The sequence below is a fragment of the Hippocampus bargibanti genome, linkage group LG09, assembly GCF_051943395.1.
Source record: "Hippocampus bargibanti isolate YZ-2025 linkage group LG09, ASM5194339v1, whole genome shotgun sequence".
Lineage (NCBI taxonomy): Eukaryota > Metazoa > Chordata > Actinopteri > Syngnathiformes > Syngnathidae > Hippocampus > Hippocampus bargibanti.
The window spans coordinates 24,323,160-24,339,367 of NC_142742.1; the positions used below are offsets into that span (position 1 = coordinate 24,323,160).

General features: G+C 35.8%; 1 protein-coding gene across 2 annotated transcripts in view; it reads left to right on the forward strand.

The window, feature by feature from the left end:
• The first annotated feature begins 1,274 nt into the window (after positions 1 to 1,274).
• The window catches only part of mipol1 (mirror-image polydactyly 1), a 34,449-nt gene continuing 19,515 nt past the window's right edge, over positions 1,275 to 16,208 (forward strand). The window contains exons 1-2 of one of the 2 annotated variants that reach the window (XM_089004962.1): positions 1,275 to 1,507; positions 12,885 to 12,961. In XM_089004962.1, the coding sequence (XP_088861088.1) occupies positions 12,952 to 12,961 (10 nt within the window). In that variant the 5' untranslated portion in view covers positions 1,275 to 1,507; positions 12,885 to 12,951. The remainder of the gene's footprint in view (positions 1,508 to 12,884; positions 12,962 to 16,208) is intronic. The other variant, XM_089004961.1, reaches the window with a different exon arrangement.

Consider the following 16,208-nt stretch of genomic DNA (forward strand, 5'->3'; position numbering starts at 1 on the left):
TAGCTATTTGTTTGCTATCCAATAGCTGGCTAGCTAATTAGCTTTCTATCTACAGTATTTGAGTTACTTCCGGGTTGAGGGAACGCTGGCGCGTGTGGCTTCCGCTGCTCACCCACAGAAAAACTGATCTTGAGAGATTTGAAATGCACTTAGAAATGAAATTTATTATTATGATGATGATGATGATTATGATTATTATTATTATTATACCGTCTTTTTACCCTACCGTTAATGACATTTGTGATAGGTATTAGCTATCTATTAGCTAGCTAGTTTCCTATCTATTTGCTATCTATTTGCTAGCTATTTGCTATCTGTTCACTATCTAGCTAGCCGGCTTTCTATCTATTTGATTTACTTCTGGGTTGAGTGAACGCTGGCGCGTGTGGCTTCCGCTGCTCACCCACAGAAAAACTGATCTTGAGAGATTTGAAATGCACTTAGAAATGAAATTTATTATTATTATTATTGTTATTATTATGATGATTATGATGATTATTATTATTATACCCTGTCTTTTTACCTTACCGTTAATGACGTTTGTGATAGGTCTCCCAAAGGTCACATGACATCTATTAGCTATCTATTAGCTAGCTAGTTTCCTATCTATTTGCTATCTGTTATCTATCTGGCTGGCTAGCTAGCTATGTAGCTAGCTATCTATTCACTATCTAGCTAGCCGGCTTTCTATCTATTTGATTTACTTCTGGGTTGAGTTAACGCTGGCACGTCTGGCTGCTCACCAGCAGAAAAACTGATCCTGTGACTGTAAAGTGACCTTGAGAGTTTTGAAAGGCGCTTATAAATGAAATGTATTATTATTAATGTTATTATTATTTTTATTATTGTTGTTGTTGAACTTTGGCTACGTTTTACTAGAAGTTCTGTTTGTAGGGAAAGAGAGCATTGTCATCAAATGGTGAGTATAGTTTTTACTTTTTTGAATGTTGCTGTGCCAATGACCATTTTGTGTTTAGGAGCCTTTTACTGAGCGAGTTGCTTGTTCTGTAGCCACAAAGGGACATAAGTCTTCTTGTGCCGGTCCCAAGCCCGGATAAATACAGAGGGTTTTGTCACGAAGGGCATCCGACGTAAAAGCTTGGCCAAAACAAACATGCGAATCATACCTCTAAACATGGAGGACATTGATTTGCTGTGGCGACTCCTTGAAGGGAAAAGCCGAAAGGAAAAGAAGAAGTTGTTGAACTTTGGAGGATTGCAAATTGAATCCTATTTCACTCCAGTCCAGCAGGTGGCGGCCACGCACCTGAAGCCACTCCCCCCCAAAAATGAAGGCGAAGCAACTTTCGCCGCAAAGGAACAAGACAGACACGAATGGAAAGGGGACTCTTCGAGAGTTGCCTGTAAACGTTCTCGTTTGTGGTTCTCCGCACCAACAATCTTCCGTTTGTGGGATTGAAAGGCAAAAAGCGGGAAGAATCGTTCTCGGTGAGTCAACTTGGACACTTTGCAACGCGCGCTAATAGGCTAACAACAACAACAACAGGTGACAGCGAAACGATTCACCATTTTGCGTTTTAGATTTTGTTTCGAGGGACGACGTTTGTTTTAACACAACTGACGTCTTGCGAGTATATTTGGCGACTCGGTGAAAAGTTTCCGGTTTTCAAATCAGACGTGACGCCCTCCAACCAAGGAAGCCCGACATCCGGGTACTCCTTGACGTTTCCGACATGTTGTAATGGCGCGATTTCGATGCCAGATGGCGCTCTAACAGCAACAGAAACCCGCGTACACCCAATTTAATAATAATAATAATAAATAAAATCATACATGTGATTTATACGCGCCTTTCAAAACTCTCAAGGTCACTTTACAGTCACAGGATAAGTTTTTCTGCGGGTGAGCCGCCAGACACGCCAGCGTTCACTTAGATAGCTAATAGATAGCCACCTACATAGATAGCTATCTAGCTCGCCAGCTAGTCAGCCAGCTAGATAGCTATCTAGCTGGCCAGCTGGATAGCTAGCCAGCTAGATAGCTAATACTACTGCTGGTGAAGAATGTATTGATTTTTTTCAGAATCTGAATAATTTATTCCGATTTTGAAATCGGACGTTTGAATTCAAACGTTTCCTTTCTTGAATAAAGCAAACGTTTGATTTGAAAAAAAATCTTTTGTTTGTTTTCTTTTTTGTTTTTCTTGTGTCGGGCACCCGGGCGGAGATGTTTTGTAAATTGCACGCCCAACAGAAAAGTTGCACGCCCCGGGCATCTGGGCAGGCGTTATTTCAGACACTGGTATAAAAGAAAGAAGAAGAATGTCAAGAAATACAGTTGTGCCTTCAATGTCACCAATGAGAGGAGCTTGGTCGCCAACCTCAGCGCATATTTGAAATGCTTCCTGCTCAATTTACCCTCTCCTGTTGTGCGATTGGCCGGCCGCTGTGACTGAAGATCATGTGACTCAAACAGGTTAGCAAACGTTTGGTTTTGTCTTTCTTCCTATAGATGCTAACTCTTGTGTCACGCGTCACACCCGTGGCACACGTCAGGCGCTACTGTTGCACCAACTTACCTGTTCTCACTTTGTACACCAAGGTAACGTGCGCGCATGCTAGCACGCCCAACCCTCGCCCATGCACGCAGCTCTCTTTTTTAGTTTTGACCTTGTTTATTAAGGTAGTGTGTAAGATGCATGCTAATGCTAATGATTTGCTAATGTGCATTACACAGCAGGAGCATATTAAGGCTAACAGTCCCCAAACACGTGCTAATGCTAACCGCTTCTCTTTTTAGTTTTATCAAGGTAGCGTGTAAGATGCATGCTAATGCTAAGGATTTGCTAATGTGTATTACACAGCAGTAACATGTTAATGCTAACAGTCTCCAAACATGTGGTAATGCTAACTGCTTCGTTTCTTTAGTTTTGACATTGTTTGTCAAGGTAGTGTGTAAGACGCATGCTAATGCTAATGATTCGATAATGTGCGTGACACAGCAGTAACATATTAAGGCTAACAGTCCGCAAACACGTGCTAATGATAATCGCTCTTTTTTTTAAAGTTTTCACCTTGTTCATCAAGGTAGCGTGTAAGACGATTGCTAATGCTAATGATTCGCTAATGTGGGTGGCACAGCAGGAATGTATTAATGCTAACAGTCTCCAAACATGTGCTAATGCTAATCGCCTCTTTTTTTAGTTTTCACCTTGTTCATCAAGGTAGTGTGTAATATACATGCTAATGCTAATGATTTGCTAATGTGCATTACACAGCAGGAACATATTGATGCAAACAGTCTCCAAACACGTGCTAATGCTAAACGCTTCTTTTTTTTTACTTTTCACCTTGTTCATCAAGGTAGCGTGTAAGTCGCATGCTAATGCTAATGATTTGCTAACATGTATTAATCAGACTCAAAGCCTTTAATCGTGCCGCAATGGGGAAATGTGTCTTACACAGCAGGAACATATTAATGCTAATAGTCTACAAACACGTGCTAATGCTAACCGCCTCTCTTTTTTAGTTTTCACCTCGTTTATCAAGGTAGCGTGTAAGACGCATGCTAATGGTCATGATTTGCTCATGTGTGTTACAAAGCAGGAACATATTAATGCTAACAATCCCCAAACACGTGCTAATGCTAATCGCTTTTCTTTTTAGTTTTCACCTTGTTCATCAAGGTAGCGTGTAAGTCGCATGCTAATGATTTGCTCGTGTGTATTACACAACAGGAACATATTAATGCTAACAATCCCCAAACACGTGCTAATGCTAATTGCTTTTCTTTTTAGTTTTCACCTTGTTTATCAAGTCAGCGTGTAAAACGTATGCTAATGCTAATGATTTGCTCATGTGTATTACACAACAGGAACATATTAATGCTAACAATCCCCAAACACGTGCTAATGCTAATCGCTTTTCTATTTAATTTTGACCTTTTATATCAAGGCAGCGTGTAAGACGCATGCTAATGCTAATGATTTGCTAATGTATATAACACAGCAGGAACATTATTAATGCTAACAAACGTATGCTAATGCTAATGATTTGGAACTTATTAATGCTGACAGCTTATTTTGTTAATGGAGGATGTCAAGCCATTGCGGCTTTGTTTTGAATTTTAACATGCTCATGTCGCTAAATGCGTTTTGTGTTACAGACCGCTAATGCTAGTGAGCTAACCTCCGTATTTCTTTTTTATATATTTTTTTAGGATCCATGTCCTCTGTGCGATGAAGCCAAGGAAGCGCTGCAGCCACTCAAACATAAAGTGAGTGGTCGCGAATAACCGAACGGGTGAGCGTCCGTTCACTGACGTTTGTCGCCCGTGCGCACGTCAGTTTGTCCTGCGACAGGTCGACATCAGTCGCCCGGAGAACCGAACTTGGCGAGACGAGTACCAGTGGGACATTCCCGTCTTCCACCTGAACGGTCGCTTTGTCATGAAGCACCGCGTGGACGTCAAGTTGCTCGACAAACTGCTGGACGACCAACACAGCGACCAATCATCCAAAAAGCAATGAATCCATTCCCAAATAAACACGTGAAGATAAATCCACGTCTCTTTCATGTTTTTTTTTCTCCACCACCCAAAAATGGTTGGCGTGATTGACAGCGGATCTCATCAATATTTCAGCCGGGTGTGCGTGTGGTGTTGCCGTGGCGATGTCTGTGGTCGCGGCGATGGCATCTCGGGTTCAAGCGGCGGACGTTCAGCTGGCGCTGCAGAAAGCCAAAAACCAAATGAAACATCTCCGGCTGCAGCTTTTGCACCGCCAGTAAGACGTTTCCGCCATATTTGTTTTTTCCGGATTAAGGAATTTACGTTTGACAGAATTCCTCATGAGAGAAGACTTGTGACAGTCTAACTAGCTAGCAAGCTAGCTACCTAGCTATCTATTTGCCATTTGTTTGCTGTCTAGCTGGCTATTAGCGACTGTATCTATTAGCTAGCGAGCTAGCTTTCCATCTATTTGAGGTACTACTTTGGGGTTGAATGAACGCTGGCGCGTGTGGCTGCCACTGCTCACCCACAGAAAAACTGATCCTGTGACTATAAAGTGGCCTTGAAAGTTTTGAAAGGCGCTTAGAAATAAAATGTCTTATTATTATTATTATTATTATTATTATTGTTTTTTTTTAATTTTTTACATTACGTTGCTCACTTGAGCTATCTCGCTGGTTATCTAGCTGGCTACCTAGCTAGCTATCTATTTGCTATCTATTAGCTAGCTAGCTAGCTAGCTATAGTTTTGCTATCTAAATAAGATAAACAAATAAACCAATCGATCAACAACTAAATAACTAAATAAATAAATACAAAAATAAAGAGATACATTAAAATAAGCTAAAATACATAGATATAAAATAAATAAATACACAACTTGATAAACAAATAACTAACTAAATATACATAAATAAATATAAAATACAGTAAAGTCTCGTTCTATCGATATTCTCGGGAGTGGGAAAAAATATCGATATAACCAGACTATCGATATATCCGATCCTGTGGCATGTAAATGTTCCCCTTGCGTTCATAGAAATAGTATCGTAATAAGCAGTACTATCGATATAACCAATATCCATATAACGAGACTTTACTGTATAAAATAAATAAATAAACAAATAAACTGATAAATAATATCTGCTATCCATTTGCTATCTCGCTCCCTGGCTGGCTATCTGGCTAGCTATCTATTAGCTAGCTGACTGGCTAGCTATCTAGCTGGCTAGCTATCTAGCTGGCTAGCTATTAGCTAACTATTGGCTGGCTAGTTAGCTTTCTATCTATTTGAGTTACTTTGGGGTTGAATGAACGCTAGTGCGTGTGGCTGCCGCTGGTCACCCACAGAAAAACTGATCCCGTGACTGTAAAGTGGCCTTGAGACTTTTGAAAGGCGCCTAGAAATGAAATGTATTATGATGATGATGATGATGATTATTATCATAATTTACATATTTTCTCTCTTTGCAGCAGTTCAAGTCACCGGCTCGTCACTGCTGAAATCGAAACACACTCTTTAGTGTGAATATTTCTTGATTTATGTAGCTAGCTATCTAGCTGGCTATCTCGCTAGCTAGCTATTTATAATAATAATAATAATAATACATTTAATTTCTAAGCGCCTTTCAAAACTCTCAAGGACACTTTACAGTCACGGGATAAGAACATTTGTTTGTTTGTTTATTTATTTATCTATTTATTTATTTATGTATTTATTTGGGCGGGTGAGCAGCGGCAGCCATTCGCGCTAGCGTTCACTACCCGGAACACAAACTACATTTAAAATAAACCAATTGAAATAACAAACTAAATAATGTATCACCAAATATCTAACTAACTAAATACAAAAACAAAGAGTTACATAAATAAAATAAAAAAATACATAGATAAAAAATAAACACATTGATAAATAAACAAATAACTAACCAACTAACTAAATAAATGAATACATACATAAATAAAATAAATACATATACGTATATAAAATACATAGATATCTTTTTCTTTTCCTTTGGGCTTTTCCCTTCAGGGGTGGCCACAGCGAATCAATGTTCTCCATCTAAGCCGGTTTTGTGCATCCTCTTCTCGCACACCAGCTACCTTCATGTCCTCTTTGACCACATCCATAAAGCTCCTCTTCGTTCTTCCTCTTCGGTCTCCTGCCTGGCAGTTAAAAAAAATACATACAAATACATAAATACATAGATATAAAATAAATAAATACACAACTTGATAAACAAACTAACTAAATAAAATAAATACATCTAAAATACACATATATAAAATAAATAAACAAATACACTGATAAATAGTTGCTATCTATTTGCTAAGTAGGTCCCTGGCTCGCTATCTAGCTAGCTATCTATTAGCTATATGGCTATCTAGCTGGCTGGCTAGCTATTTAGCTGGACCTTGACAGTTTTAAAAGACGCTTAGAAATGAATTATTGAAATGTATTATTATTTTTATTATTATTATTATTGTCTATGTATTGGCTAGTTAGGTAGCTAGCTAGCTAACCTCTCCTGTCACTATAAAGCGACCTTGAGAGTTTTGAAATGCGCTTATAAAGGAAATGTATTCTTGTTATTATTATTATTATTATTAGCTATCTATTAACTAGCTTGCTAGCTATCTAACTTATCCTGTGACTGTAAAGTGACGTTGGGTTTTGAAAGGCGCTAATAAATGAAATGTATTATTATTATTAGCTAGGTATTGGCTAGCTAGCTATATAACGTATCCTGTGACTGTAAAGTGACCTTGAGAGTTTTGAAAGGCGCTCATAAATGAAATGTATTATTATTATTATTATTATTATTATTATTATTGTTGTCTATGTATTGGCTAGTTAGGTAGCTAGCTAGCTAACCTCTCCTGTCACTATAAAGCGACCTTGAGAGTTTTGAAATGCGCTTATAAAGGAAATGTATTCTTGTTATTATTATTATTAGCTATCTATTAACTAGCTAGCTATCTAACTTATCCTGTGATTGTAAAGTGGCGTTGAGTTTTGAAAGGCGCTAATAAATGAAATGTATTATTATTATTATTATTATTATTATTATTATTATTATTATTATTATTAGCTAGGTATTGGCTAGCTAGCTAGCTATCTAACGTATCCTGTGACTGTAATGTGACCTTGAGAGTTTTGAAAGGCGCTCATAAATGAAATGTATTATTATTATTATTATTATTATTGTTGTCTATGTATTGGCTAGTTAGGTAGCTAGCTAGCTAACCTATCCTGTGACTATAAAGCGACCTTTAGAGTTTTTAAATGCACTTATAAAGGAAATGTATTCTTGTTATTATTATTATTATTATTAGCTATCTATTAACTAGCTTGCTAGCTATCTAACTTATCCTGTGACTGTAAAGTGACGTTGGGTTTTGAAAGGCGCTAATAAATGAAATGTATTATTATTATTATTAGCTAGGTATTGGCTAGCTAGCTATATAACGTATCCTGTGACTGTAAAGTGACCTTGAGAGTTTTGAAAGGCGCTCATAAATGAAATGTATTATTATTATTATTATTATTATTATTATTATTATTATTATTATTATTATTATTGTCTATGTATTGGCTAGTTAGGTAGCTAGCTAGCTAACCTCTCCTGTCACTATAAAGCGACCTTGAGAGTTTTGAAATGCGCTTATAAAGGAAATGTATTCTTGTTATTATTATTATTAGCTATCTATTAACTAGCTAGCTATCTAACTTATCCTGTGATTGTAAAGTGGCGTTGAGTTTTGAAAGGCGCTAATAAATGAAATGTATTATTATTATTATTATTATTATTATTATTATTATTAGCTAGGTATTGGCTAGCTAGCTAGCTATCTAACGTATCCTGTGACTGTAATGTGACCTTGAGAGTTTTGAAAGGCGCTCATAAATGAAATGTATTATTATTATTATTATTATTGTTGTCTATGTATTGGCTAGTTAGGTAGCTAGCTAGCTAACCTATCCTGTGACTATAAAGCGACCTTTAGAGTTTTTAAATGCACTTATAAAGGAAATGTATTCTTGTTATTATTATTATTATTATTAGCTATCTATTAACTAGCTTGCTAGCTATCTAACTTATCCTGTGACTGTAAAGTGACGTTGGGTTTTGAAAGGCGCTAATAAATGAAATGTATTATTATTATTATTAGCTAGGTATTGGCTAGCTAGCTATATAACGTATCCTGTGACTGTAAAGTGACCTTGAGAGTTTTGAAAGGCGCTCATAAATGAAATGTATTATTATTATTATTATTATTATTATTATTATTATTATTATTATTATTATTATTGTCTATGTATTGGCTAGTTAGGTAGCTAGCTAGCTAACCTCTCCTGTCACTATAAAGCGACCTTGAGAGTTTTGAAATGCGCTTATAAAGGAAATGTATTCTTGTTATTATTATTATTAGCTATCTATTAACTAGCTAGCTATCTAACTTATCCTGTGATTGTAAAGTGGCGTTGAGTTTTGAAAGGCGCTAATAAATGAAATGTATTATTATTATTATTATTATTATTATTATTATTATTAGCTAGGTATTGGCTAGCTAGCTAGCTATCTAACGTATCCTGTGACTGTAATGTGACCTTGAGAGTTTTGAAAGGCGCTCATAAATGAAATGTATTATTATTATTATTATTATTGTTGTCTATGTATTGGCTAGTTAGGTAGCTAGCTAGCTAACCTATCCTGTGACTATAAAGCGACCTTTAGAGTTTTTAAATGCACTTATAAAGGAAATGTATTCTTGTTATTATTATTATTATTATTAGCTATCTATTAACTAGCTTGCTAGCTATCTAACTTATCCTGTGACTGTAAAGTGACGTTGGGTTTTGAAAGGCGCTAATAAATGAAATGTATTATTATTATTAGCTAGGTATTGGCTAGCTAGCTATATAACGTATCCTGTGACTGTAAAGTGACCTTGAGAGTTTTGAAAGGCGCTCATAAATGAAATGTATTATTATTATTATTATTATTATTATTATTATTATTATTATTATTATTATTGTCTATGTATTGGCTAGTTAGGTAGCTAGCTAGCTAACCTCTCCTGTCACTATAAAGCGACCTTGAGAGTTTTGAAATGCGCTTATAAAGGAAATGTATTCTTGTTATTATTATTATTAGCTATCTATTAACTAGCTAGCTATCTAACTTATCCTGTGATTGTAAAGTGGCGTTGAGTTTTGAAAGGCGCTAATAAATGAAATGTATTATTATTATTATTATTATTATTATTATTATTATTAGCTAGGTATTGGCTAGCTAGCTAGCTATCTAACGTATGCTGTGACTGTAATGTGACCTTGAGAGTTTTGAAAGGCGCTCATAAATGAAATGTATTATTATTATTATTATTATTATTATTGTCTATGTATTGGCTAGTTAGGTAGCTAGCTAGCTAACCTATCCTGTGACTATAAAGCGACCTTGAGAGTTTTGAAATGCGCTTATAAAGGAAATGTATTCTTGTTATTCTTATTATTAGCTATCTATTAACTAGCTAGCTAGCTATCTAACTTATCCTGTGACTGTAAAGTGACCTTGAGAGTTTTGAAAGGCGCTCATAAATGAAATGTATTATTATTATTATTATTATTATTATTATTATTGTTGTCTATGTATTGGCTAGTTAGGTAGCTAGCTAGCTAACCTCTCCTGTCACTATAAAGCGACCTTGAGAGTTTTGAAATGCGCTTATAAAGGAAATGTATTCTTGTTATTATTATTATTAGCTATCTATTAACTAGCTAGCTATCTAACTTATCCTGTGATTGTAAAGTGGCGTTGAGTTTTGAAAGGCGCTAATAAATGAAATGTATTATTATTATTATTATTATTATTATTATTATTATTATTATTATTATTAGCTAGGTATTGGCTAGCTAGCTAGCTATCTAACGTATCCTGTGACTGTAATGTGACCTTGAGAGTTTTGAAAGGCGCTCATAAATGAAATGTATTATTATTATTATTATTATTGTTGTCTATGTATTGGCTAGTTAGGTAGCTAGCTAGCTAACCTATCCTGTGACTATAAAGCGACCTTTAGAGTTTTTAAATGCACTTATAAAGGAAATGTATTCTTGTTATTATTATTATTATTATTAGCTATCTATTAACTAGCTTGCTAGCTATCTAACTTATCCTGTGACTGTAAAGTGACGTTGGGTTTTGAAAGGCGCTAATAAATGAAATGTATTATTATTATTAGCTAGGTATTGGCTAGCTAGCTATATAACGTATCCTGTGACTGTAAAGTGACCTTGAGAGTTTTGAAAGGCGCTCATAAATGAAATGTATTATTATTATTATTATTATTATTATTATTATTATTATTATTATTATTATTGTCTATGTATTGGCTAGTTAGGTAGCTAGCTAGCTAACCTCTCCTGTCACTATAAAGCGACCTTGAGAGTTTTGAAATGCGCTTATAAAGGAAATGTATTCTTGTTATTATTATTATTAGCTATCTATTAACTAGCTAGCTATCTAACTTATCCTGTGATTGTAAAGTGGCGTTGAGTTTTGAAAGGCGCTAATAAATGAAATGTATTATTATTATTATTATTATTATTATTATTATTATTAGCTAGGTATTGGCTAGCTAGCTAGCTATCTAACGTATGCTGTGACTGTAATGTGACCTTGAGAGTTTTGAAAGGCGCTCATAAATGAAATGTATTATTATTATTATTATTATTATTATTGTCTATGTATTGGCTAGTTAGGTAGCTAGCTAGCTAACCTATCCTGTGACTATAAAGCGACCTTGAGAGTTTTGAAATGCGCTTATAAAGGAAATGTATTCTTGTTATTCTTATTATTAGCTATCTATTAACTAGCTAGCTAGCTATCTAACTTATCCTGTGACTGTAAAGTGACCTTGAGAGTTTTGAAAGGCGCTCATAAATGAAATGTATTATTATTATTATTATTATTATTATTATTATTGTTGTCTATGTATTGGCTAGTTAGGTAGCTAGCTAGCTAACCTCTCCTGTCACTATAAAGCGACCTTGAGAGTTTTGAAATGCGCTTATAAAGGAAATGTATTCTTGTTATTATTATTATTAGCTATCTATTAACTAGCTAGCTATCTAACTTATCCTGTGATTGTAAAGTGGCGTTGAGTTTTGAAAGGCGCTAATAAATGAAATGTATTATTATTATTATTATTATTATTATTATTATTATTATTATTATTATTATTAGCTAGGTATTGGCTAGCTAGCTAGCTATCTAACGTATCCTGTGACTGTAATGTGACCTTGAGAGTTTTGAAAGGCGCTCATAAATGAAATGTATTATTATTATTATTATTATTGTTGTCTATGTATTGGCTAGTTAGGTAGCTAGCTAGCTAACCTATCCTGTGACTATAAAGCGACCTTTAGAGTTTTTAAATGCACTTATAAAGGAAATGTATTCTTGTTATTATTATTATTATTATTAGCTATCTATTAACTAGCTTGCTAGCTATCTAACTTATCCTGTGACTGTAAAGTGACGTTGGGTTTTGAAAGGCGCTAATAAATGAAATGTATTATTATTATTAGCTAGGTATTGGCTAGCTAGCTATATAACGTATCCTGTGACTGTAAAGTGACCTTGAGAGTTTTGAAAGGCGCTCATAAATGAAATGTATTATTATTATTATTATTATTATTATTATTATTATTATTATTATTATTATTATTATTATTGTCTATGTATTGGCTAGTTAGGTAGCTAGCTAGCTAACCTCTCCTGTCACTATAAAGCGACCTTGAGAGTTTTGAAATGCGCTTATAAAGGAAATGTATTCTTGTTATTATTATTATTAGCTATCTATTAACTAGCTAGCTATCTAACTTATCCTGTGATTGTAAAGTGGCGTTGAGTTTTGAAAGGCGCTAATAAATGAAATGTATTATTATTATTATTATTATTATTATTATTATTATTAGCTAGGTATTGGCTAGCTAGCTAGCTATCTAACGTATGCTGTGACTGTAATGTGACCTTGAGAGTTTTGAAAGGCGCTCATAAATGAAATGTATTATTATTATTATTATTATTATTATTATTATTATTATTATTGTCTATGTATTGGCTAGTTAGGTAGCTAGCTAGCTAACCTATCCTGTGACTATAAAGCGACCTTGAGAGTTTTGAAATGCGCTTATAAAGGAAATGTATTCTTGTTATTCTTATTATTAGCTATCTATTAACTAGCTAGCTAGCTATCTAACTTATCCTGTGACTGTAAAGTGACCTTGAGAGTTTTGAAAGGCGCTCATAAATGAAATGTATTATTATTATTATTATCACTGTATTATTATTTTTTGACTTGACTTCGCATTTATTTGTTATTTTATTCTCCTTTTTTGTCTCTAGAGTTTCAGAGACTTCAAAACAGTCACCATGGACACCAGGCAAAGAACTCCAAGACTCTCTGGTGGACATGTACACAGGTACACAACGACGACGTCACACTTGCATTTTATTGAGATGCGCCACTAGGTACACCCGCACAAAACCGAAAAACACCCCTGATCCAGCGGCGCACGGCAAATACTCATCTCTACATGGAGAAAGTCGTTTATGTTGCTGTTGTGTTATTTTGCTTTGTGTTGACTATTATGTGAAGCGCTTTGTTACAGCGGAAGCTATAGAAATTAGGAGGATACCGCATTTTACGAACGCTTTTAACATTTTGCCTCACGAACATTAAATTCGCCAGCATATACAGTAGTCTTGGCTGACGAACTAGTTTTCAGCGGATGAACCAAACCACACTTTGAGTGCAGACATGGTTTGTCATCGAGTGGAGTACTTTTGCTATTATAGGACCGCAAAAGACACCACCACAGGCTAGCGTTAAGCCGAAGAGGACACAAAAGAAAATTACGGTCAAGCAGAGCATCATTGAAAAACACGAACAAGGTGTGCGTTTGTGTGGCTTAGCTGTCCCAGTACCATTATGTTGAAAACGACCATCACAAAAGGTAAATAAAACAACTTTATTATACAGCACAGTTTATTTATTTCATTACAACACAATAGCACATTTATTACACATAAAATAAGGTCTCTTTTGTGTAGTTTTACAGCTTATTTAGTTGGAAATTATGTTTTATCGGGACCTGGGAACGGATTATTTTCATTTTAATGATTTCCTATGGGAAATTAATGTTTGGAAGACACACTTTTCGCCTTACGGACACTTTCTGGGAACCAATTAAGTTCGTGAGCTGAGGTATCACTGTATTATTGTATTTCATCTGCTCAAAGCATTAGCGGTTGTAGTGCGGGGGTTCATCCACACGGGGGCGCTCCGGCTCTTTACAACAGCAAAGACCACAACATTGTGTGTGCGTGTGTGTAATGTGTGTATCCATGAGTCCACTGACCTGATCTGCAATGAAATCCACCCATACAAATACATACAGCATGTGGCTTGTCAATCAAAACACATATTGATAAAAAAAGCAGTCGACACACACACACACACACACACACACACACACACACTCGACAACAGAGTAGATAAATATAATGAAAAGGCTGCGAGTGAATGGAGAGGGGGGTCATGTGAAGCTTTTAATCTGCAGGCTGGGTGGTCCACCCCCCCCCCCAACACACACACACACACACAAACACACATTTTTGTTGTGTAGTCGAGAAGGCTGCCTTGTGTCAGCTTGCGCTGAATTGTTTCTGAGTGTGTAAGTATACTTGTTTTTTTGTGTGTGTGTGTGTGTGTGTGTGTGTGTGCAAGCATATTCTCCCGTGTACTAAGTGTACTTGGTGTGTGTTTTGCTCGCCATACAAGCTCTCATATCCGTCTTATTCTATGCAAGCATGTGTTACTACACAAAGTTTGTGTGTGTGTGTGTGTGTGTGTGTGAAGTAGTAATAATAATAATCATCATCATCATAATAATAAAAATACATTTCATTTTATAAACAACTTTCAAAACTCTCAAGGTCACTTTACAGTCACAGGATACGTTTTTCTGTCGATTGATAGATAGCCAATAGCTAGGTAGCGAGATAGCAATATCGCTAATATCTAGCTAGCTACATAGTTAGCTAGCCAGCCAGTTAGATAGCAATTAAGACATTTCATGCATTTTATTATATAGTAGTAGTCGTAGTAGTAGTGTAGTTTAAATTTAGATCTATACCTGGCTGGATGTCTTGTCCTTCAAGCTATCTGGCGAGCTACCTAGCTCGCTATCTACTGTATTTGCTATCAGTTAGCTAGCTATCTATCTGACTATCTATTGGCTATCTATTAGCTAGCTAGCTAGTTTTCTATCTATTTGAGTTACTTCCGGGTTGAGTGAACGCTGGCGCGTGTGGCTGCCGCTGCAGATTTTTTTTCCTGCGACTGTAAAGCGACCTTGAGAGTTTTGAAATATTATTCTTATTCTTATTATTATTCTTATTATTATTATTATTGTAGTAGTAGTATATGTGCGTGTGAAAAGGATGCAGGGTTGCATCAACATGCCTTTAAAAAATAATTTATGAAGGTCCCATTTTTATTGGACGTTTCAGTGCAAAATATTTGAATTGTTATTTGTAGTTAGCATGGGAAGCACTTCCATAAAATGACATTATTATTTTGATTCAGTTTGCCGCGATAGTGATACTGGTTATTAACAAAAACATATCTATACGTGATCATAATCACACAGTACTTTATTTCAATGTTGCTGCACCGATGACCATTTTGTGTTTGGGTTGGTGGTTAGCTCGCTAGCGCGCGGGCTTTTGTCGTTTTCATGCACTTTTTAATTCGCGCCGTATCTTATTTAAATGTTACCATAACAACCACAGTTGTTATGGTAACATGATTTGTGTTTATTATTATTATTGTCTTTTGGTAATACAGTGATACCTCAGCTTATGAACTTAATTGCTTCCCAGAAAGTGCGTGTAAGGCGAAAAGTTTGTCTGCCGAACATTAATTTCCCATAAGAAACCATTGAAATGAGAATAATCCATTCCCAGGTCCCCCATAATACATAATTTTCTACTAAATAAGCCTTAAAACTACACAAAATAGACCTTATTTTATGTATAATGAATGTGCTATTTTATTGTAATCAAAGAAATAAACTTTACTATATAATCAAGTGGTTTTATTGACCTTTATGATGTTCGTTGATGTCGTTGCCTCTCGATGATATCCGAGTGAAGTTGCCGTGCTTTCTCGGCGATAATACCCTCACTCACACTGTCCCCTGCGAGCTGCTTTTCCTTCATCCAAATCAACACAAGTTTTTCAAGCTCTTCTATTGCCTCAGACCGTTGCTTAGACAACACAAAAACACCCTTTCGCCACAAGCCTTCTGCTTGACCTTCATTTTCTTTTGTGTCCTCTTGGACTTAACACGAGCCTGTGGTGGGGTCTTTTTCACTCCCATAATCGCAAAAGTACTCCACTTGACAACAAACCACGTCTGCACTCAGAGAGGGGGTGTGGAAAACTAGTCCGCCAGCCACCGTGGCGCTGTTCGACCGTTTGGTTCGTCCACCGAAAACTAGTTCGTATGCCATGATTATATTCTCTATGTTCGTAAGCCGAGCTATGTGGACATTAGTAAGTAATATTGTGCGAAGTAAAGTATTTTCTGTTATACCATACAATAGCCATCGGGCTGGCTGGCTAGCTATCTAGCTGGCTAACTATTAGCTATCTATTGGCTT